This window comes from Cupressus sempervirens, chromosome 6 (genome assembly GCF_028749045.1).
Source record: "Cupressus sempervirens isolate cs-2001-9-10 chromosome 6, ASM2874904v1, whole genome shotgun sequence".
NCBI classification, from domain to species: domain Eukaryota; kingdom Viridiplantae; phylum Streptophyta; class Pinopsida; order Cupressales; family Cupressaceae; genus Cupressus; species Cupressus sempervirens.
Window position 1 is genome coordinate 219,952,523 of NC_143123.1, and position 26,107 is coordinate 219,978,629.

General features: G+C 38.5%; 1 protein-coding gene across 3 annotated transcripts in view; it reads left to right on the plus strand.

Moving 5' to 3' along the window:
* Window positions 1-404: 404 nt before the first annotated feature.
* Window positions 405-26,107, plus strand: part of LOC149552056 (uncharacterized) — a 168,014-nt gene continuing 142,311 nt past the window's right edge. For 2 of the 3 annotated variants that reach the window (XM_089789763.1, XM_089789765.1), the window contains exon 1: window positions 405-609. In XM_089789763.1, coding sequence (XP_089645889.1) covers window positions 482-609 — 128 coding nt within the window. In that variant the 5' untranslated portion in view covers window positions 405-481. Of the gene's footprint in view, window positions 610-2,286; window positions 2,664-26,107 lie in introns of those variants that run through there. The other variant, XM_089789764.1, reaches the window with a different exon arrangement.

The following is a 26,107-nucleotide window of genomic DNA, read 5'->3' on the forward strand; positions in this document are numbered from 1 at the left end:
CGCTGCAGAGGCTCAGACAACTGCTGTACGGGGCGGTGTGCATCCACTCCAAATTCTGAGGAATGAATCCGCACCTTACATCGCGAGGTCATTAGAATCCTTTTAAAATTCTCCTCGCCCACTACAGGCGTTTAAAATTAAAAAATTCCAGAACAGGAATCTGATCTTATACAGCAAAGATTCAGATACATTTAGTGCATTCCAACGCAACTCCCACTAGGTGGTTCCCTAATATAAACAAAACGTTTTAAAATGAAAAATAAGCTTAGAATATATCCCATGAAAAATGCCTGTGAAACGTCTAGGTAATTGATCTCATTGAAAATGCCTCTAAAATTACGTGAAGGTAATTGATCTCATGGGAAATGCCTATAAAATGCCCATGTATCTCCGTCATACAATACGTCTTAAATTTAGCTCAGTTTCAAACAAGTTTTTAGGTAAGTAGCCGCAGAACTCATCAGGAGGAGCAAAGACGTCGATGGAGGTGGGATTCGAACCCGGCCCTCTTGATCATACGCCATCTCTGCTTTCCATAGTGGGAAATAAGCGTGATAGATCTCTCATGTTCAGGATTATGCTCACTCTCACCCTCGGCATTATGGGAGGGTACGTATAATTGTATCTCACCACTCTTTTTTACTTCTCTCTATAATGTTACTCTCTTGTACTTCTGTTCACTAATATTTCTCTTTTCTCATGGGAGATATATTGTTTGTTTTATCTGAAATAGTTTTATTATCACATATCTATTTATTTTTTATTACAAACACAAAAGTATGCAACTGCGAGTATATCGCTAGTATATCGCTCTGTCTCTGTCAGTGCCTTTAAAGACTACAATGCTGAAATAGAGGTAATGATTTTCGCAGTACTTATTCATAATTGAGATTTTAGAAAGCGCAGTCTGTTCAAAATTTAATTGACACCGACCCGTTTTATGAGATTTGTCTCAGATAAGAGATAGGTGATAGGATCCACTGCCCACTTACGCATTTTGGATTTCTCAATTATAAACAGCATCGCGAGGAACAAAATAATATGCGTACTACTTTGAGGAGATAAATTTCGCGGGCCCAACTGCTGGTTAAATTAGTTTTATAAAGAAGTTATAAATTAAATAATCTTTTACTAGCGGTCCATAAACTCTCAATTGTTGGTATGCCATGTTTAAGAGTGGCCGTTTTGGTTATAGGAATTATATAAGATAAAAACGATAGGAATTTCTTGTTGTAGGTAGTATTCTTTTTCAATTGAAAAATAACATTAAAAATGAATATATGATAAAATGTATTTAATTTATTTTGATAGCGAGTTGACATTAATGAATTTAAGAAGTGTGATTATTTAAATTTTAAGTAAATAAATAAAAAAAATTTATTAGGCAAAGTGGATCAAGCCACATATATTAGTAGGCTAGAGTGGAACTTAAAACCTCTTATATGTTGATCACCCCAATTCACCACTAAACAACTTTTCAACACTTTCAAAAATTTCAATATAGTGAGTCTTATGTAAATATAAAAAATTAAATTAAACATAATATTAAATCATAAGATTAAATTTAATATTAGAAAAAATCAAATTCTAATTGTAACTTCTTTTAACCCTAGCTTAACTCAAACAACTAATGAAATTGAAACTAATAGAATTATTCAATTAAGAATTTTATCATATGATTATTCGATATAATTAAGATATATAATAATACTACTTATACATACCAAAACTAATTTTTTAATTATATATAATAATAGTATTTATATCTTCTTATCTTCTGCTTAAGTGCATTTTGTGCACTATTTTAGTGGAGTGGCTATTATTTAGCAATTGAAAACACCACGTGACTCCATAAACTTTTTTCACTCCTTTCAAAATAAATAAATTATAATTTCATCTTTGTAAAAGTATTATCTAATTAATTAATTCAGAATTTATGTTTCATGGTTAAAAATAAGTAGCAAAACATAAGTTCATGGAGCCACAAGCTCCAAAAATATTTCCTATAATTGTTGAACAGCTATGCTTACCAAAATAAGCTAAGCAGTGGATTAAAGGAGACGTGGAGGTCTTAAAACATAATGTCTTAAATATATATATATAATTAAAAAATAGATCTAATTTACTATTTTAATTGTTCTAAATAAATAAATAAATTATATCCATGAAATTCATGAATATAATCTCGTTCACGGAATAAAAAAATGAAATGAAATGAAGAACCCTGTCTGATCTGCCTAAACTGTTATGATACGTGATATATTGCGAACGAGATCGTAATTAGATACTTTCTCTCGGGGATGGCGGAACACATTTGGCAATATTTATTTAAAGAATGCTTCTACAAGCACTGCCAAAACACATAACATAGAACATAGTTGATAAGGAATGATGTAAATGCAAACGACGAACAACCCTAGATAAGTAGATAATAAAATTGAGTTTCGAGAGAGCCGAGGGGTGGCCTGCTATTGGAGTTGAAAGCCAAAAAAAAGCGGAGGCTCTGGGAATGATCGAAAGGAGAGTTGCATTGTCCAAAGGCAAGCAAAAATGGAAGTTGCAGCTCCTCAGTCGGTGCATTTGTCTGTTATTTTATCAAATAGAAAACATGCAATGGAACTGCTCAGGACCGGCCTAACGCTCACCCTTGGCATCATGGGAGGGTACCTGATTCTTCTGCTTCCGTATTGCCAATTAGTGATTAACTTTTGGTTAAAGTGATTTTATTTTTGTAATTTTTCAGTATTGCTTATATGCATTAGGTTCCATTTACAGTTTCTAGTGCCGGCACCACAAAGCATAGGCCTTAATACTGACCAGATTCATATGCAAGGAGGTGCAATGGTGTGGTCATCTTTTCTCAACAATGATGAATGATTGATTGATTCCACCTTGTAGGAACTCTATGTGGTTCTAAATCTCACGACAAACACTGAATTGTTTCAATTTTGAGTGTTTGACAATTAAGTACTTTGCATACAAGTACTGATACCACTGTAAGAACTCCAACTGGTTCCAACTTAACCACTGTAATATCCCTTGCAATTTTGCTTTTAAATCTTCACTTTTGTGTCATGTGCATTTTGTCAAACAGTTGCGATGCTTAATTGAAAAACGTTACTTCATCATGCTGTTATTAGAAAACATAACTGAAAAACATTACTTCATGCTATTGTTAGAAAACATACTGACAACATGTATAAAGTCTGTAATTGTTGAGCAAAAGGCTTAGGAATTAAACCAAATAGCTGGCATTCATCAAATGATGTTGATGTTCGAGCCACTACACCAATTTTTTTGTCAATCAGTTGACCAACATCTATATAAACTTTAGAATTTATGAATTGCAAATCTAAATAATTAAAATGAAAGTTTTTGATTAAGTAGGCAGGGAGAGGGTCCTGATTCCACAGAGAATCTCACATTACAACATTACAATAAAAACAAGAACAAGAAAAAACACATGCAACAATACCTGAAGAGCAACCTACCTACTTCAAAATATCAAAAACAACAAAAAGAGAAATCCAACTATACATACCATAGACTGAGAACCACTTTAAGTTATTGCTAAGGTTACTACTATTAACCATGTAATTGAAGTTCACAACAAGAGAGCATATCTTGTTAGTACTAATCAGAGTTTGAATCACCTGTGTGACAACAGTGGGAAACAAAAATAAAACAGAGTACTTAAAATTGTGAGTGTTTAAACTTAAAAATTGGCAACAACTCAAAAAGAAGAGCAACACATAGATCGTTTAATTTGATAATAGCCTCCCTTGGTGAGGTGGTTGAGGTCCTTCATTCAGGTCTCCTGCTCACCCATTTCATTGTTAGTGTCATCAAACTAGTCCTACCCTCTATTTTTAATGTTTCTTAATTCTGCTCTTGCTAGTAGTAACCCCAGCATTGAATGTTGCACGAGGCTATCAAACAACTTGTAGAGAGAAGACCACCTTATTTAGGTCATCAAGGAAGACAGTTAAAAGAACAACCTTCTCCAGCGTGGTAATCTTCTTGTGGAGGGCATTTAAATACCCTTTAACCCTGTCCTAATTAATCTGACCCCCATCCTCACTACTGAGACTGTTAATATGGTTCTTTGCATTGCGGCCTTATTAGGTGAATCAACCTGAATATCACCCAAGTTCACATCTATAACAATGGATCTTTCCTCTTCGGAATCCATAGCCTCATCGTCCCTAGCACTAAAATCTTCGTTCTCGAAGTTGGAAGAATCTTCCACATCCTCAGGGGCGTATTGTTGGTCAGTCTCCATGACCATTTCCTCCAATCTTCTCCTTTTCCTGTTTTCTTTTAATTATGGAAGACCTCCTTTCTCTCGAGTTGCCCTAAATCTTTTTCTCTTCCATAGCATTTATTTTATACTCCTCCAATTCTGTTTCCTTAGCTGAATCCTCTTGGTCAAGCTCAATGTAGCATTTCCATTTAGAACTGGTTTTCCTAGCTTTAGAGGCGTGTGCTTTCCTAGTAGGGGTTTTACGCTTAGGGGCCAACAAGTTCATATGCATATCCATCATGCTGTCATTAATTGGGTTTTTCTCAATTTTAGCCTCTTTCTTATGGGGAGGGGTCTTAGTATCCTTAAGCGGTTCATTGCTTTTGAGCTCTATAAAAATAGAGCTATTATGGTTAGAAGCAACCTGGGGGTGGGTAAGGCTTCTACCCATGGAACGAGAATGGTTAAAGTCATGTTGGTAGAGGACGTACTTTAATCACTAATGCGAGAGGCCTCACATTTCTCTATCGTATTAGAGAGAGGAGAAAAGGAAAAAAGGTACATTGGTTTTTTCCCCAGTACGAATATGATTAAGAAAAGAGAAATAGTAACCATGAAAAGTTGTATACCTCCCCTCAAGGGTTAAAATTTACATGAAATGGGAAACATGAAAGCAAGAAAGGAGAGGGAAGGGGAGTGTCATCATACCCACTATTAGAAGGCACCACAATCGGCCCCTCCCCTTTCTTGAAGAAATGTTTCTCGTAATTTCTGTAACCCTTCATGCTCTTTCTCTTCACCTTATCATCAATGCAATCAAACTCAATAACCTCTGCATAAACTCTAACATGACCACAAATTTTACGATACCTATCGTTACTTGGCCTCTCAACCACAAATTCACAAGCTTCATGGTAAGTTGACTGCTAAACCCCCTCAAAGATTGAACATATGGGATAAGACCTGCCTTCTCCAAGGTAACCAAGATGTCCTTGTTCTTGGAAAGTTTCTCACAATTTTTTGGCTCAACTTTTTTCAATGACCCACCCATTTTCTTGACCATGCTAAACATCGACTCCTGGTTAGACTTCGACATAAGAAACCCAAGAACCATAGTGGTGCAGAAGCACCCAAATAAAGAATGTACAAATGCCAATTAGTCACTACTGAGCGTCAGTTCTACATGAGCCGATTGGAGGAGTTTATTTTGGGATTTGTACAAGTTCTTGTGGGGTCAATTTACCCTATTCTATATTGTTCTGGAACAGTCTATAAGCCGTTTTAGCAAGAGATAAGGATCTAGATCTTTCTTTAAGTTGTTTTGGTCTCATAGGGTCAGTTTTCCTATGTAATAATCTAGAATGTTCCCTAGACCATTTTAGCTTGTATAAATGGAGTCTTCGGGTTTAGAGTTGGACAGGTTTTTTTTGAGTGAAGTTGCTTTGGATAAAAAATTTTGAATACAAAGTTACGGGGAGAAGAAATCTTTAGGAGAGAAAGTTTATATACTGTTCATTTGATGAATCAACTAGAAGAATATTGCTATCTACCTCTTTCTGGTGCTGGTTCCTTTTGTTTTTGCTTCCGTTGAGTTTATCTCTGCATCATTTTTGGTATCACAGCTTGGGGAAAGCTCCTAAGGCACTTAGGAAAAGCTTGGGGAAAGCTTTTAGCTTCTAAGGCAAATTGGATTTTGTGACAGGTTGAGGAAAGAACCTGTAAGTGTGGCCAAAAGACTAGGTTGAGTGGAGAGAACCTAGATAGGAGACAATGGTCAGAAGAGGAGATTTATCTCATGATCAAAAGATAGTATTCGATGCATGGGTTTCATATTGGGATTTTCAGAACAAGAAAAAGGAAGAAGCAAGGAAAAGTGCAAAAGAGAAAAGGAAGAAAAGAGAAGAGGAAGCCAGAATAGATCAAGAGATAAAAGAACAAATGGAATTCCTAATGCAAGAACTGAGAAAGCATGAAGAAAATTCAGTGAGACTAAAAGAGGAATTGCGGAAAAATATGGAAAAAGAAAATACAAATCTAGAGCACCAACCAATTCAGATTATAGAAGCCTGTACTGAGACATTGGAAGAGAAGAGTTGTCCATTGAAAGAACAACCTGATCACATTGATGCTGATATACCAGATGAACAGATCGATGCTAACATACCAAATGAACATAGTGATGTAGATATACAAGGTGAGCAGCAACATGTTTTTGATGAAACTTATGATACAGAAGTTCTTGAAGATAGAAAAGAGGTTGAAATGGTTTATGAGCATTGTGATGAAATGGTTCATAAAGAGCTAGATGTGATGGTCCTTAATGCAACCAAGAAATGGCATTTGAAGTTAAGAAAGAAGGTGGTCAAGCCTATCAAAAGGATACTAGCAGCAAGGAAGAAGACTTGTGATGAAGCTAAGAGGATAGAGGAGGCTCCAATAGTGATGAATTTGTCTCCAAGCATGGAGATATTGCAGCATAAAGACATGACAGAAAAGGATGCAACAGTTCCTACAGTAACCCAAATTGGTGAAGTCATATTTAATGAGGTTCCATCTAATCCATTCATTGCAGGTTTGCAAGAGTTCTATCTAAATATGGAAAAAGTTTACGCACATATGACAGTTGATTTGGATACTGGTCAAGAGTACAAACAACAAATACCAAAGAATTGGAAGGCACGAAAGAGGAAGGCCAATCCAAGGGACTTGAATTCTATTGTCCCCCGGAGTATGGTGTAGAAGCACCCAAATAAAGAATTTACATATGCCAATCAATCACTACCAAGTGTTAGTTCTGTGCGAGCCAACTGGAGGAGTTTATCTTGGGATTTGTACAAGTCCTTGTGGGGTTGGTTTACCCTATTCTATATTGTTTTGGAACAGTCTATAAGCCGTTTTGGCAAGAGATAAGGATCTAGATCTTTCTGTAAGCTATTTTGGTCTCGTAGGGTTAGTTTTTCTATGTAATAATCTAGAATGTTCCCTAGACTGTTTTAACTTGTATAAATGGAGTCTTCGGGTTTAGAGTTGGACAGGTTTATTTGAGTGAAGTTGCTCTGGATAAAAGTTTTTGAATACAAAGTTACGGGGAGAAGAAATCTTTAAGAGAGCAAGTGTATATACTATTCATTTGATGAATCAATTAGAAGAATATTGTTATCTATCTCTCTTTGGTGCTAGTTCCTTTTGTTTTTAGTTCCGTTCAGTTTATCTCTGCATCACATAGACCCAAACCTCTCAAGAGCAATGGTAGGCAAAACCAACTCTAATCCTCTTTCACAGAAATCCAAAGTAATGCCAAGGTACTTAAGTGTTGTTTTAAAAATAGCAGAGTGCCTAATAATAAGAACCCTATATGAGACAATACACTTCACACTCATAAAAAGAGACTGTGACATGCACAAAATCTTGCCTTTTTCGTTTTCCAAGTTTGAAGTAACATTGAAAAATCTTCTTAACACTTGTCCTTTCATTATTAATTTTTGCCTTCTTATTAATAATCTAACCAAGAGGTATGAGATCATTTGTTCAACCCTTCATCATAAACTTGTCACTTTTTTCACTGGCACTCCTAGGGAAGTGCACTAAAAGATGGAGAAAAGTTAGAATTAGCTTTATTTAGGTTGGCTTCAACATTCCCCAAAACACTAAAAGGGTGTCTAAAATTAACTTCAGCCATGACAGAAGCTCTCCGCAGTGGAAGCTCTCCACCTTAGATCCCATTTATTGAAATACTCTTCTTTATAATGGGTAAAATGAAAAATACCACCACCACACTTTGACCAAGCACCAAGGGCCCAAGCTAAAACAAGGATATACATCCCATTCCACTTGTACTTATCATAAAGATCTCTTATCATTATTAATTAATTTTTTTAGGCCTTGAGGGCAATCTGTAAAACCTATAATAGACGAATCATTGTAGTTTAATCCCCAATTAGCCAAGAAATATGCAGCTTTATTTCTTTCCCTAAGGGCATGGAAGATCTTGACATTATCAAACTTCTCTATCATCTATTTGCATTTGTGCATTAGGTTCATAATTTCCTAAGGGCAATTCACCTAATCATTAAGGATGTCAATGATCAACTTCGAGTCTCCTTCAATAACAACTGTACCAAAAAGCACTGGCTTTTGGAAAGTTATTAGTCTTGGAGCCCAAGCCCTTACCAAAAGAATTTAACATATTCCCTTGCCAATCTCTAATAATTTTCCCTACAATAGATAGGGTTGGGTTACCTTTAGAACAACCATCAACATTACATTTCAGCCACCCTGAGTTTGGGGGGATTGACGCCATGTATTTCCTTTTCCATATGCCATTTCAGTCTATGTTACAGAAGCTTTTATTTATAGCCCAAATCTATTTGATTCTAAGGTCCTTAGGGTTCAGAAAATAGTGACCTTTTTATAGGTAACAACATTCAAATTTTCTCTTAATTTTGTTTGATGATCTAGAAAACCACTTGAGGGGTTTTTTCTTCGTCCTTGAAGATTATTTTGTTTCTTTCTTGCCACACATTCCAAGCTTAAAAAGGGAGGATTTGATACCAAAGATCTTTAAGGATTGGGTGATTCATAGGATTGTGCATCCATTGATATATGAACATTTTAACACATAGCGACATAACCTAGTCCACTTGCAAAGAAGAGAAGATCATAGACCACACTTCATTAGTATACTTACAATGCAAGAAGAGATGATCAATAGATTCATTGTGGTCCTTGCAAGGCATGCATCTGTTCACAAATAGGAAACCTTTTTTTGTTGAGATTACCAATAGTCAAGATTCTTTCATGAGCAATAGTCTACCAGAAATAGTTTATTTTTGGGATAAGCCTAGGATTCCAAACATGATGCCAGATATCATCATTATCGTTGGAATTCTCAATAGCTCAAAAAAAAGAATTGATAGAGAAAATTATATAGTAGTTGAAGTTCCAAACCCTTTTGTTTCTTCCATTTCTCCTAAACAACTCACACGATGGGAGAAAATCCTCAAGTCTTCTCACATCCTAAGTGCTAACCTGTCCTCTTCTAAGAACTTCAACATTACCATTCAACAGAACCTCAAAGTTCTTCCAAGAGGCTTTATCATTAATCCATTGAATTTAATCCTCCACATAACATCCTAGCTCCTAGTACAACCATGTTCAAATATAAGGAGAAGGGCATAGATCCTCAAGAGCCTAATACCTCGCCCACAACTCACACAAGAAGTTGGTGTTCCTGCCATTACCATTAACTTTCTTGGTTCCTTTCCTAAGAAATCTTTTTGACTTTTGGATACTCTTCCAAAGAGGAGAGCAGCCAATTAAATCTTGAGAAAAGAGGAACGAATCCTCATTGTTGTTATTCATATAGTTAACATGTAATATAGAGAGTCAATCTTTATCCCCTTTCATGATATTCCAACTAATCTTAGCCATTAGGGCCTTGTTCATATTTTTAATGCTTCTATCCCAGGGCTACCTTGAGATTTAGGCCTACAAACCTTATACAGCCAACCAAGACAAGCCTATGCTTTTCCTTCATTCCTGACCAAAGAAAAGATCGTTGGATTTTCTCAATAGAGTTAATGATTGAGGCCAGGATAAGAAATAAAGAAAGGAAAAAGATTGGGATAGTTTGTAGGAAAGATTTCAGCAATTGGAATTTTTCCTCCTAGACTAAGAAGTTTCCCCTTCCACCCAACAATCTTTTTTTGGAACTGTTCAATAAGATGATTCAAATAAGTGAAATGCGAAGATTTAGTAGAAAGGGGAAGTCTCATGTGCGAATCAGGCAGGGTTGCAATATTGCAATTGACGATGTTAGAGATCTTGTTTTGGACCTATTTAGAGGTATTGACAAAATATAGCTTACTTTTAGTCTAATTAATGTGTTGGCTTGAGATAGAAGCATAGTTATTAAGAATTTTTTTTTAACACCTAGCCTTTGAGACATTAACTTCTCCAAACAAGACTATGTTATCAACAAATTACTAATGAGTGGAAGGAGGAACAGAGGTAGCAACTTTCATTCCCCTAAGAGACTGGTTGTCCCTTAGCTTTTGAATATTCTTGCCAAGAATTTCATCCACCAGAATAAAAAGATAAGGAGCTTATTGCAGACCTTTCCCAGTAGAGAAGAAACCAGAAGGGGAACCATTCACCAGGACATAAAACTTAGTGGATGACACACAATCCATTATAAGTTTTTGGAATTTCCCATTAAAACTAAATTCATTAAAACATTTTCTAGGAACTGTCATTCCACGATCGTAAGCTTTAGAGATATCTAGTTTAAGAATTATTCCTACCTTTTTGTTGGAATACATAGAATGGAGGAGTTCATGGGATAGTATGACAACATCCAAAATATTTCTCCTTCCCACAAAGCCTTTTGGATTAGGGGAAATAAGCTTATCTAGGACCCCTTTAAGCCTATTGAGCATCACCTTAGATATAATTTTTTTCATAGTGTTGCATAAGCTTATATGTCATATTCGTCATAGAATTAGGGTCAATGATTTTAGGAATCAAGGTAATGAAGGTGGAGTTCAGCCTCAACGTCACCATTCTTGTACTAAAAAAATCACTCATAGCATTGAAAACATCTTCTCCCACAATATCCCAGAAAACCTGGAAGAAGGCTAGGGGAAACCCATCTGGGCTTGGGGATTTAGAACTATAAAGGAGAAGACAACATTCTTGACCTCCAGTAGAGTAACCTTGCTAAAAAGGGCTTTGTTGTCTTTGTTAGTTATTAAGTTAGGAAGAACATCCAAGAGACCTTCCAGATTAGCAAAGCCATTATACGCTCCCTAATTGTGATTAAGAAATAAAGTCACTGTAGCATAGACATAAACATCTTCTTCCTCAACAACAAACCCATCTTCAAGAGCGAGTGAGCGGATCCTATTCTGCTACAGTGTTTAAGAGTTGATTGATAAAAGAAACAGGTGTTCCTATCACCATTAAGAACCCATTGAACCTTAGACTTTTGTTTCTAGAAGACTTCTTGCCTGCACAAAGTGGCCCATTTGTCTCTCAGGTTTCTTTCTTCCTAGAAAACCTCTAGGTCTTGACAACCTGATTCCGTTCCTCCTTGGATGCAACCTAGTTGAGATGTCAACTGCTTTTTCCTTTCAAGAACATTCCCAAAAGAAGATTTATTCCAAACTTTAACTTTCTCTTTAATCGATTGTAGTTTCTTCCATATTCTAATCATAGGGGATTCATGAGTCTAAACTCTCCACCACCTTTCAACCAATTCTTCAAAGTCAAGGTAGGATAGCCACATCATCTCAAACTTGAACAGGGTACTCAAAACCTTAGCATCCTTCTATCTTAGAACCAGAGAGCTATGATCCAACCCAGTTCTAAGGGTAGAATAGAAATAGAAGTTAGCAAGGTTGTTCTAATTAGAAGATAGAAGGAACCTATCCAACTTAACTTGGATAAGGCTACTCCCTTAAATTTTGTTGGTCCATGTAAAATTGCACAATGTAGATCAATGTCAGCGAAACCCACCCAAGAAAAGAAAAGGTCAGCCATACTATCGCTGAAATCTTCCTGACCTCTAGATTTTTCCAAAGGGTATAGGGGTGAGGTGAAGTCCCCACCTAAAATCCATTTCTCGTACAAATTGCTACCAATGAGATTCGATAGAAAATCCCAAAGAAATTTTCTTGGACCTCTTAAGTTAGGAGCATAGACATTAATAATTATCTAGGAGCATCTAGAGAGAACATTAATGCAAGAAATAATAAGACTATTACGAGAGTGGTCAAATAAGGACCGAACAACCTTACCTGGGTTCCACATAATAACCATCCCCCTTGATGCAATAGACGACTCTGAGGCCTCCCAATCAGCTCTTAGCCAAATAGTAGAGGCAATCTTTGCCAAACCTTGAAGGTTCATTTTAGATTGCTGGATCAATACGATGTTCACTTTACTTTCCTTTACAACACATTTGAGCATATGCTATTTGGTAGGGTTGTTCAAGCCTCTCAAATTCCACAACATTATCTTCATAAAAAAACTTAATAAAGGTTGATGTCCCAATAGAATTGTCTCCCAAAGTGGAGACCATCCATCGACCCACCCAAAGGTCCTTACTTTTTCTTTTTTCTATTATTTGTAAACCCATCTAGAGTTCTTTGGCTACCACTAGCAACTTCCAACCTAGCCTCCATCTCCCTGAAGTCTTTAGTAGAGAAGTGGCCTTTCCTTGGATTGATCCCAATGTCTGGTTTTTCCTTTCCCTTCTTTCCACCTACAATTTTCCAGTCAAGACCTTTCTAAAAGGGGGAATTCGTGATATCCATAATTGGAGAAAAGCCAAGCACTCAAAGGTGAACTCTGAGGTCTTCAGGCCTACCAAGAAGGTGAGGAGGAGTAGATGAAAGATTACCCTCTGCCAAAATAGCCTCTAACCCCAAGTCAGACTGTGGAAGAGAACCAAGGACCAGAGAAGCCACAAACATTGTTTTCCTTGAGATCTTAGTAAATCTTGTTACAGTTAAGCTAAGCGAACCCCCAATCCAATTCAACCTGGTCGATAGGGGAAAGCTCAGTACTAATCAGTTGACTCTCAGGCTTCAAGGAAGCACCACTAAGCCATTGATCCAACTCAACAACAAGTAGGCCCACCTTTAGAGACTTTCTAGAGACAGTTAGTGCAATCAAGGGACCTTCAGCCTTGAGGCCAAAGTTGTTGAGGGCACTCCCTTATCCATCTGAGGCATCTCCACTAGCTCAAATAGAGCGTCAAGTTTCTTAACCTTGTAGGAGTTATTTAGGTGGTCATACTTCTTGTAGGTCAGACAAAACAAATCTATGTTTTCATACTCTAGGGCCTAGAGGTTGGACCCATACTTGGATTCTAACATGATCGAGGTGGGGAGTACAAAATTGACTCCCACACTGACACAAATCCTAGAAAAAAGGAGTCGGGATTTAGTTTGCGTAATTGTGTCCACTATAATAAGTGATTCAAAAGAGCCTGCAATGCGTCTAAACACTTCATTATTCCAAAATTCCAACAGGAGACCCGAGAGACGGACCCAAGTAGGGGCAAAAACACCTAGGTCAGAGAGAGGGTTAAGACCAGGTTTCCATTTACAAAGAGCGATAATATTCTTGTTTTTGCTGCTAAACATCCAAGGTCCATTAGTAAGCGTCAGAAGGAGGTCCTCTCTATTCATGAACCCAAATAGGAACATACCATGAGATAACACATTAATTCTTACACTACCCTTTAGGGTCCATGTGGTCATCGCCCATTTCCTTATTTAGTTAATTGAGGATCTAACGTAAAAATCCTCCCACCAAGGATGGTTCTAGGGAACTTAATGTGTCAACCATTAGTTTAGTAGGGACCTGACGCTTATTACCAGTTATATAAGAGGTAGCCCCTAAACTATGCTTTATCAAAGGTCTAGCAATGGGGCCAACTAACTTCTCCCCAAATGAAGGCTTGGGGGAAGAGGGAAAGAAAAACCAACAACACCTTCAAGTGTAGTTGAGGAGGGAAAGGGAGAAGCCCCAGAAGATTACCCACTCAAAAACAAGGTAGGGGCTGCGATCTCAAGGTAGAGCATAACATCATCCTGTGAACCCAAACTAGGAACAGGTTGTTTCGAGGCAAGCAAAAAAACAACTTGAGAACCCAAACCACAACAAGGGGGTTCCAAAGGAGCCACAAGGGAAACCAAGAAAGAGTCTAGAAGGGAGACACAGGACAAACGTCCTAGGTCCCCAAGGGGAGGATCCATGGAAAAATCAGGAGGGCAGCAATGGGGGGGTGGAGAGTAGCAGGAATTACAATGAAAGTTATTTGCAACTATTTACTTGAAAAACCATTTATCAGATAATAATAGAAACTGGTTTTTCACATGCAACTTGCTAGAAATTTAATAATGATGCAGCCACCTAGAATGAACATGAGAAACTCAACTCCAAGGATGTTGGAAGTATAGAGAACAAATAACATTGAAATGGAACCCTTTCTGAGAACTCTTGGACCCCTAATGTCTCACACGACTGCTGGTGATTGCAACTTCTGCCCTTATTATGTCTCACGCTAAACATTGTGGCTGGAAACTATCAATTACACATGCTTATTATACCTGAAGATAATTTTTGAGAATAATTATGGGTTCTAAACACTAATTCCTTCAACATTGAATTCAATCATGGCCTTTGTTTGAAGCCATAACATTGACACAATTCATTGAGCATTTAACCAACTTAAAGTACTGATAAAACAAAGAAGAATTCACAATTCTTCAAGCTGAAAACTTGAAACCCTTGTTCCAAATTTCTCTTCACCCAAACACAACAAACAAATGCATCAATAATCCATCCAGTTTCATTTACCTTTGGCTTTTATAATTCCCACGTAATAAATTGAAAATGAAGCTTCCTGAATACACTTCTCATAACTTACAAGTGTATTTTATTCTGTTGCATTTGAATCATAACATTTAATTATATTTCCCTTCAATTGATGCACACATGAAAATATAAAGTATACTTTATTAAACACTTATATCTCCCTTTTAAATAACACTTTACTACTTATTATAAAGTATACTTTTAAAACATGTAAACCTCTCTTTTAAATAAAGTCCACTTAATATATTAAAGATACACACTTAATAATTAATTATTGTTAAAGTATAACTTTAATAAGAGTTAGAATATTATAACTCCATTTATCAGTTTTGACTAAACTTGAGAGTAAACCATTGTATCCACTGTGCATTCAACTGCCTTACTAAAATAGTAAGGGTCCATTTCTATCAACCCTTGACCTACTACTATTAGTAAATCCCTAAATACTTAATCAACAAAGATGCCAAGGATCATCACTGCAATTGAGACCGGTTTAGGTGCCTTGCCAAATGTAGAAATGTTGGATGACTAACTATAAAGAAAAATTGTACCAAACTGACGCAAACAAAGAGAAAACCTAAACATCCCTGACATCTATAGTAGAAAAATAGCCTTTGGTGCTGCCAACAAAGACCCCCTATCCATCTAATTAGCCTACAAGAGTTAAATAATAGACTAATCCACAGACTTTGATGCTCACGAAAAATGGGGATATTATAATCCTCCCTACCTAAGATTACTTGTCCCCAATCAATCAAAACTTCAAAGAAACTTCATTGAACTGGAAATCCAAAGGAATATTGAGAAATGTCCCACATTGAAACACAATTGCAACACCAACATAGCAATAATTGCATAGAAATGAACAACAAACCAACTTTCCCGCTGAACCTATGCATCTCAAACAAATCATGTACATGAAAATCGAAAGTGAAGCTACAAGTAATCAACACCATGTATGTAATGCAATACTCCTTATAGACACAGACTCAAACCCTGATGCATGTGTAGGCCCCTATAACACATTGAATAGTGTTCAATCAAATATACCTGGATACCAAATCCTAGATGGATGTCTTCCAAGAAGAACAACCTTAGAATTTTGTCGTGTTTATCTGGTTACAACATCACTATGTTGCAGATGGTGAAGCAATCCAATGGGACCCATCCAACTTGCAATGCTAACCCTACCAATGCTTGGATCCTAGTGTAAACGAAACTCACATCCATCCATCGTAATGAGGTGAGAATATCTAGAAGCCTCTGCTACACAAAACCTCCCTCTATAGTCTATCAATCCTTCATTGGTGTGAAATCCAACCGTATCATAGAGATAAGAAATCCTCAAGGTTATTGTATCATAATCACTAACTCCATCCTTTGCTAAGATTCCATGGATGTGACGACTTTGCATGTTGACCCCACTAACTTGTAGCTACTAAAGCCATCTACTAGAGATGGTGCATACCCATCCCACAAAGGATGGTATAATCTTGAAGCCAATCCATATCGAAGCATCATGAAGTCCTCCACATGTGGATCAAATGAATAATGATTGTTTACCACATAGGGTAAATAGATTAATGCACACAGACAATAGATAAGTACAACAAAACTCCTTTTATTATTCGCATATGCCAAGAGATTACATAATGCTTACCATGATTACAATGATTTTCCATAGTGTACATATATCATTCCGAAGAACTTTCCCAAAGGGGTCTGTCGACTACATAATAAATAATTACCATCTACATGCTAATCTACCGGTCGACTACACAATATCTACCGATGAAATCAACCCGTCGGCTACACAATATTTACCGACGACATCATCCCCCCCAAAAGAAAAAGTCATCTCCGGACGACAATTACAAAATATCCAAGACAAATTACAAACAAAATACATTAACTGACTAACTGCAACAAGATAGATCTATTTTTGTCACATCACTTTCACATTCGTCCAATGCCTGCACCAAATTGGTCTCCAACCCACAATGCATCTGTAGCCTCTGCTAACACAATACTGTCTCCTTAATCAAGCTAACCTTGATAGCCACCCATGTTGCTTTCTCTTCCAACTCTTGGGTACACTTAGCCAAGTGTCACTCTACTGCCCTCAACTAGATGATTAGCTCCTCCTGAGCTCTCTATGCATCCACCAAGACAGCTTCACATCCAACACCTACTCCAAGTGCCTCAAAGCATAACATCCCTCTTGAAATGCTTGCTCCAGTGTTCTCTCCACCTCTAGCACACTATGCCTGCAGCAGCTCCAGGTCTCATCAACTAGTCACACTTCCCATGACTGATAATTGAACCAAGGTCTAGGGGGCATCACGATAATTTTTCTTTATTCTTTTCTTTGTTTTCTTCTGCGGCAAAGGTTCTGACAATTTTCACTTTGATAATTCCCACTTAGTTGTCCGGAACTTCCCCAGAAATATGCCTTTCTTACCTTAAGACTTCTATTTCTCCCATGGCATGGGAAACCTTAAGACTCCCTTTACTTCTCCCATGGCGTGGGAAACCTTAAGACTTATTTTTCTCCCACGGCATGGGAAGGGAGTTCACACAAAGCTTGTTTTTCCTTGGAAAGCTTTCCCCCTTAGATAAATTTGTACACACCATGCCTTCTTTCCGTCATGGCTACCTTTCTCTCACACACTCCCATGGCGGCATTAACCACAGAACTTCAAAACACTTGCGCTAGCCAACTGCGCCCCACCCTATGGAGATTGAAAACAAGACAAGCCGCATACATACAAAGCACATCCCGCAAAGAGAAACAGAGGTCGCGGGGTGTTGGGTGCTTTTTCAGCGATGACAACTCCATCCAAAATCATGGCCTTGCGTTTCTTTCAGCTCTTCATGGCTAAGTTCAATGCTATGATGCCACATGAGAAACAAACACTTATCTACCGTTCCACCACGGGGAGTAGCTGTAGTTGAGAATACATAGCCACGGGCTTATAACAAGGGCTGTGGACTTTAAAAGGCTACCTACGGGTCACCTTCTATGGCAAAGGTGTCCGTGGCCACATGACTGTGGGACACTCAGTGTCCGCAGGACACCTCTTCCATGGGACACACTTTTTCTCTTTCTCTTTTTCTTTTCTTTTTTCCTTTTTTTCAATTTTTTTTTCTCTTTGTATCTAATTCTTCCTCCAAGTTTCATCCTCCTTTGACGAGGGGATCATTCTGGCATGGTACATCTTTAGCTTTGTATCGTTGACTACCTCCGATATTTCTTGTCCATCTAATGTCGACAACTTTATTGCTCCATTGTCGCCTACTTCCTGTATTTGGTACGGCCCGACCCATTTGACTTTAAACTTTCCTGGTTTGATTTTGTTCCGTCCGCTATACTTCAACACTAGCTGTTTTGGGTGAAACTTATTCAATTTCAAGTGCTTCTCATGCCCTATCTTCCGCCTATTTTGTGTCACCTCCGTGGCCCATTGTGCCTGCAGTCGCTTCTCAAGTTTGTTCAGATTATATAACCTTTTTCTCAGGCTTTCCATGTTGCGTACCATGAATTCCGTCGGCTGCCATTCCTTGCCGTCAATAGCTATATTCTTGATTTTAGAACCTTCACTCTGTACTGCTAAAGTTTCTATCAAACCCTTCCTCTTTGTTTCCTGTGCAGACCGTATGATGTGTTTTCCTTGCTATCGGCACCTTTCTACTAATTTCGTGGTGTGGTGTATTCTTTTCTTTTTGCGCGGTCCGTTCACTGTGTACCGAACGGTGGAATCTTTCTTTTTTCTGGGTTCATACTATATATTCTTCCCGTCAACTTTTGTTGTAGTTGCCTTTCCTTCTTTTGCTTCTTTGTATTCCTTCGGACATTCATTTCCCTCTTCTTTCTCACCTTCGTCGACCCTTAACATATAATAACTCAGAAAGAGCTCGTAATCCTCCATTTGCCAGTGGAAAAGGCCGTTTGCCGAATCCAAATCATCATCCATTGATCCACCTTCCGAGCCGTGCGAGTTAATTCCCTTCTGTCTGGATTCTCTTCCCTCGGCGAATACAAGTTCAAAAATTCCTCCTTTGCTTCTTCCACCAATTCCACCCGCTGGCAAGTCTCCTCCAACAATTCCTCAACGCTTCAGTGTTCGTCGGTAATCTTTTGAAACCTCTGTCTACGTTCGGTCTATTGCGCCAAAATTAAATTTCCTTAAGTTGTGTCGATTTCATCTTTGTCCTTCAACTTGTTCTTATTTTTGTTTAACTGATTTGGCATTAGTCTTCATTCCAGCCTTTGTTCCAGGTCCAGCAGGCAATGGCGCCAAATGTTTGCCACATGGGGTAAATAGATTAATGCACACAGACAATAGATAAGAACAACAAAACTCCTTTTATTATTCGCATATTCCAAGAGATTACATAATGCTTACCATGATTACAATGATTTCCCACGGTGTACATATACCATTCCGAAGAACCTTCCTGAAGGGGTTCGTCAACTACATAATAAACAATTATTATCTACATGCTAATCTAACTATTGGCTACACAATATCTACTGATGACATCAACTTGTCGGCTACACAATATTTACCGAGAACAATGATGAGCACTCCTCATCATGTAATTACAGTAAAAGGCTCCAATCTCTATCAATGGGTCATCAATGACAACTCTGGAATCTAGAAAATAGATCCAAACTCTGACTCCGAATAACTAATTGGGTAGATGCCCTGCTAAATCTCTCTGCATAGCATAAACTCTTTCATGAAACCAATGGAGATATTCTAATTTAAATTCCTTCAAAGCACCTTGGATGAATATCAAATCGTGAATATGAGTACGACCCTAACCCCATGCTGTCTCCCCTCAAATTATGTGTGAAGTCAAAGTAAGATAAAGTTGAATCAATCTTCTCTCCAATAACCTTAAACTGATTCCTCTAACTTTGTGGCTCTACAAACTGTCGATCAAATTCAACTGCATGGGATGAAATAATAGGATTGCTTCCAGAAGAGAAAAAATCCAACATGGGAACCAACCTCCCAACTAGATGACAGTTTGTATATGTCTTGTGAAGAAGGTGGATTAGTGTAGAGAACTTTCACACAACTCACTGACGAATCCACTTCTAGATTTCAAGAGCTTCCCAAAATCTATCCTGCATCACCCATCGATGGGCTGCCCTCTTAGGAGAACCCGACACAGCATGTGGTTCTCTACTGCTCTCTACTTAGTCACTCATCCCATTTGTTTGAATTGCACCTGTAACTGTGATAGATGTAGCCACATCCTCAACAAATCCATCACTACAACCCGTGGACATAAGGTCATCACAAACTATCACTATAGAAGTTTGTACTATAATTGTAGCTAGTGAAGACTGTGCTTGGCTCAACTCCATGATAAGATCCTCAAACTTTAACTATGATTATTGAAGGGCCAACTAGGTTCTCTCCTATGATTCCATAGTCACCTTAAGCTAATGTGTGAGCTCATCAACCTTCTCTTCCTTCCCCTTCAATGCATCATAGAAAATACAACCCCACTCAAGAAGATAGTCTTTGTCAGCAAGTAGTTGTAGGTAATTTTGTTTCATTATTCCAATTGCTTTTTGAAGTGCATGAAACTCTCGTAGGGAAAGGCCGCTATCACAATGCTTATCTTTCATGGAAGTGTTCCAACCATAAGTTGCAAACATCTACCAAGAAATATCAAAATGCTCAATGGCTATGGCAATCATACTGCAATCCACCTATAGTTGCTCAACTAAATGATGTGGACCTTGAAATGTATTACTCCCAAAACCCACACTGTCATATATGAAGCTATAGCCACATCACTCACCTCATGATAAGTAGCATCATGTGTGCAATCATTAGTACACACATCATCAACCAATGTACTGCTACTATGTACCTCTATGGATGGCTCAGAAGGCACTATTGAAATTGCCAATTTGATAGTATCTCCACACATTTCTACCCCAAATGTAAATTGCAAGTCCCCGCAAATTATGATCCTAGGACCTATTACCCACCAAAAGATTTTCCAATTTATCTACCAAGGTCCGATTTGAGAAATCAGACTCATTATGACATGAATCCTCATCACACAAATCATCACTAGTATATAATTCTTTAGTACAATCATGTGGGAACTCACTAGTACCATCCAACACATGCGCCATCATTGATATCTCATGCTGATGTAAAGTATCAGTACTGCTGTCATCAGTGGTTATTTGGTTGTTGTCATATCGTTGGCTTCCTCAAGATCACAAACTCCTATAACATGAGAATAATGGAGCTTCATGTGATTGTCTTCTAACAAATCAATATTGACAACATGACTCTGTAGAAAATCTCCATCATGCGTAGTCAAAACACTAGTGGCTGCTCCACTACGTAAGGGATCAACTTCGATATCTACCTTTTAGTCTTGAGCCTCCATTAGAGTTTTATAAGTATGAATAGCATCACAAGAAACCTTTTCTTCATGTAGCTCTCTGAATGCAGCTGATATATCTTCAAACGTCACTAGCTTTTTCCGAATGTGGAAGTCATCATAAAGTGTTTTGTGCTCAACATCTCCCTTAATGTAAGTCTGATTTTTAATCTCCATGGGTCAGCTGCATGCTGGTCACTAGTTTCTGAAAGTTCATTGTAAAGATTTCTAGATGTCCCACCCATAGAAAAAAATTGCGCCTTCCTTTTTTTTTTGTGGAAGTGACCCCTTAAAAATGGATGTCGTATACCATGCTGAACTATGTATGGTTTTTAGGTTTGAAATTAATTCATCCATCCTTTGTTGATTTTGGTTAATCCTCTCCAAATTTTTCAATATGCCATTTGATTTCTTCTTGGAATTAATCATGCTATTCAACTGGTTTTCCTATTTAATTGATTTTTTGGATTTTTCTATAACTGAAGTAGCTGCAAGATTGCTGGTCACTCAAAATCAAACGTGTTAGCTCAATGATTTGCACCCCCAACAAGATATGTAGGAAATTGCTTTCATACCACTATTAGAACCCCCTGTGATTCCACCTCTGACAAACACTAAATTGTTTCAATTTTGGTTTTGACAATTTGTTTGACACTTTTCATGCAAGCTTTGATACCACTATAATATCCCTTGCAATTTTTCTTTTAAATCTTCACTTTTGTGTCGTGCATTTTGTCAAACAATTGTCACGCTTAGTTTGAAAATAGTACTTTGTTTACCACATAGATTAATTGATTGATGCACACAGACAATAGATGGAAATAGCAGAACTCCTTCTATTTTTCGCCTATGCCAAAACATTACATTATGCTTGATGATATATTATGATCCTTACAATGCTTCTCGAAGGTGGTATAAATACTCACCGAAGGGCCTTTCGGAAGGTTCTTGAAGGAACCCATCAGGCACAAGTTGGCTACATAACAATTAATATATACTATCCTACCCGTCAGCTCATTACATTTATTTACCGACTACATCATCTCCCCCAAATAAAAAGTCGTCTCCTAATGACGATACAACAAAATTGTGCAAGTAATGACCAAGATGCTACACAGGGGGACGGGTCTGTGCTCTCAGATCGCTCAGCTTAGCCCGAAGCTTGTAGACTTGTTCATTCTAAACCTTCAGCTCCGCTTCTACTTCCATCTGAAGCTCCAACATGGACTGCATCATCGCTCCAACTTCCCCCATCTCCTTCTCCTTGTCCGCTGCTACCTACACCTTCTCCGCTAACAAGGCTTCTCTCTCGGATTGCCAGGCTACCCTCTCGGATTCCCAGGCTGCTCTCTCTGAAGCCAACTTGGTAGCTGACTCCTCCCGAGCTCTCTCAGCTGCTACTTGATTTGCCTACGCCTTCCGAAGAGTGTAGTATGCCTGCTTGTGGAACCTCACTATCTCCTGGAACAAAACCTCAACCCGGCTGTCCACACCAAAACTCGCTGTGGTGGCCCAGTCCTGAAGCATCTCATCAGTCTCTACATTCGGCCAACCTCGCTCCTCAAAACAGATCGTGAAGGCAGCTGGGCATCCAAGTCACATGAACGAGATGACTCCCTCTAGCTCCTTCACAATCGAATCCAATGCCTGAGTCTCCATGGAATCCAACACCTGACAAGCCCGTGAGGCTAGAGCTGCGAAGTCGACAAGAAATGCCTCCTTCATTCTTGCCTCCCGTGCTGATGAATGTCCCTGCATAACCATCTCCACGGCGTCAGCCATACGCTCAACAGTACAATGCAACGGTCCAATATCCGGAACGGGCTGTGCTACTTGTGGCTGAGTGTCTACCTCGGAAATATCATCTCGCGTAGGAGTCGGTACATAAGCCATTCGAGGAGTCGGAGCACGGTGGAACTGCATGCTCAAAAAAGTACTGACCTCCTGAATGCAATCTCTCTATCACGCTCTGGTGATGCCAAAAGTGTTGCATCCACCATTATCACTGCATTAGATCCTACGACATCCAAGTGTACACCCAAAGTACTCTGTCCGTTTGCTAACTCCGGTGCTAGAAGATTGGCTACCTCCATGGCCGTCTCCTCCCCTCCGTCTAGTACGTTCTCTATTGAAGGTTCCTGAACTCCTGTTGGCTGTGCTATGGTGACTTCCACTGCTGGTTGTGCTACGGTGACTTCCATTGCTGGTTGTGCCTCAGAAACTCCTGCTTGTTGTGCTACAGGAACTTCTGCTGGCTATGCTACGGCAACATCGGCTGCTGGCTGAGATACAGTAGGTGCCACAGGTGCTGCTACCGGAAGTGCTTCAGTAGGGGCTGAAAAAGTCCCTTGCCTGACGGGTGCTGTTGTCTGAGAAAACCCTACGGCAAACCCAACTCCCGGTCGAACAGGAGAAGGCCTTACCCTGTGCTGCCATGGTGCTGCTACTGTGACTGCTTGCTGGGGTGCACCGGTCATCAGTACCGGCTGCCTTGCCTGTCCAAACCCTGGAATGTGAGCCATGTGCAGACCTGTTGGCACCAAATAGGGAGTAACAGGAACTGTACTGTGCGGAAACAGCAAGGGGGTAGCTGTAACCACCTGAACCTCCTCATCATCATCTTCTTCCCCTTCTTCGTCCCCTACACTGTTCTCCTCTGAAGATGTCTCCTGACAGCCGCTGTCTGTATCACCACCACCCGAGGCCTCTTCTGTCCTGCAAGACCTTGGTGAGTATTCCTGCCTGTCATGTGGGTGACCCGGGTTCGTTCCCTGGCAATGGTGCCAAATTTTTACCACATAGATTAATTTATTGATGCACACAGACAATAGATGGAAATAGTAGAACTCCTTCTGTTATTCGCCTATGCCAAAACATTACATTATGCTTGATGATATATTATGATCCTTACAATGCTTCCTGAAGGGGGTATAAATACTCACTGAAGGGCCTTTCGGAAGGTTCCCAAAGGAACCCGTCGGGCACAAGTCGGCTACATAACAATTAATATATACTATCCTACTCGTCGGCTCATTACATTTATTTACCGACTACATACTTTATCATGTGTTATAGAAAAATGTACTGACAACAGATATAAAGTTCGAAACTGTTGAGCAGAAGGCATAGACATTAAACCAAATAGTTAGTATTCATCCAAATGATGGTGATGTTGAAGGTATCACACCAAACATTTTGTCAAACTGTGATGACCCCAACTGGCTCATACCAACAACCAAAGCAATGTGTATTCCAGATGCCCTATAGTTCACAACACCCTTGTATTGGAAATACAAAACTCAAGTATTGGAAATATGGAAATAAATATCTCACATCAAATAATGCAAAATACCAAAATATGACAGGACTTGCAGTTAAAGATTGTAGACTATTGCTTTGCAAAGTAAAATCTACAACTAAATATTCAATAAATCTGTAATGGTCATTGTGGTGCCAAGTCACTGATTTCTTATTACTCTTGTAATTTTCGCCAAAATCAAACTATGCCTACAACAGTATTAGGAAATTAAATATATTAAAAGAACCTGATAAGCTTGATCGAAATGATCGATTTTACAGTTCCTTAATTCCACGCCAAGGTCTGTTAATAATTCCTTGAAACCTGGCACAAGTCTGTGGTAAATGCCACCACCTAACAGCAATTGCAGGTCCTCCAATAGGCAGAAATCTGCATGTTAAGCTTCAGGAATATGGACACATAGACAGTGACGCCAAAGACAAAGTTTGCAAGGCAGGAAGAAACAGAGATAACCTATGAATGGCATCTTACATTTGCAGCAGGTAAAACACCCAGAATTTATGGTATTTATGACTCATGGCAGGGAGGAATTGATTTCCTCAATCACAGTACTTAATTCAGCTCCCAACAGCATAAGAAGATCATAGATTTTGTGCAAAACCAGGGCTATGTTCACACTGACAATTTATGGGCAATTATGAGCAAGCTTGAACCCTCATTGTAGCAATTCAATTAACAAGTAATCCACAGCATTCACAGTCAATAAAGGGAAGATGACATTTAACTCTTTAGTATGCAATTACCAAACCTTCTTACTCCCAGCAACTATTCACTTCTCAGTCACAGTAAACACAGTTTGAGAAGACCTTTTAATTCAGATTGCAAATCAAATCAATACCACTTTACCCCAGCAGTGGATTGATGCACAAACAAAAACTCCAAACCCTTAGAGAGATTAATCAAAGAGCAATAGACAATTGATGATCTATTTGCTTCATGAAGCCTTTCTTTTATAATGCAACTTGGCTTCTCTAATACACCTTTCATTAAAGTTGCTTCAACAACACAGCATTCAATTAGAAGCTTCCAACTAATTCTTTTAAATAAATATCTTTTCTAGCACACGCCTTCATGAAGACGCTTTTCACTTAAGAGGCTTCAACTTCACAATACCAAATTCTAACATAAACTTAAAGTAACATAAAGTAACATAAAGTACTTAATAATAATGAAGCCTCATTTATAATTTAACAAATATGAACATCAATTAAATGCATCGATCATATGCAGATGGCGACCAACTGCCAATGCCAACACTGCACTACTAAATTTAGTATTTGCCTAAAATAGACTTACTATAAATAGCAAGGCCACCTTAGAGACCCTCAAAACTCACTGTCAGCTCACGAGGGTCACTATGATGAATTGACCGAGATCACTACGAGAACCTGCTAAAAATGGGGACATTTCACAAAGACTTGATCAACATATAAACTTCAAAGTTTCAAATTTACAAATCTAAATAATTACACTGAAAGTTATTTACAACTATCAACTCGAAAAACCATTTATCAGATAATAATAGAACCTGTTTTTCACACGCAGCTTGCTAGAAATTCAACAATGATGTAGCCACGTATAATAAACATGAGAAACTCAATGCCAAGGATCCTGGAAGTCCAGGGAATGTCTAACGCTGAAATGGAACCCTTTCCAAGCACTCTCAAAGCCTCAATGGCTCACATGGTTGCTGATAATTACAACAGTTGCCCTTAATCATGTCTCACATCGAATCT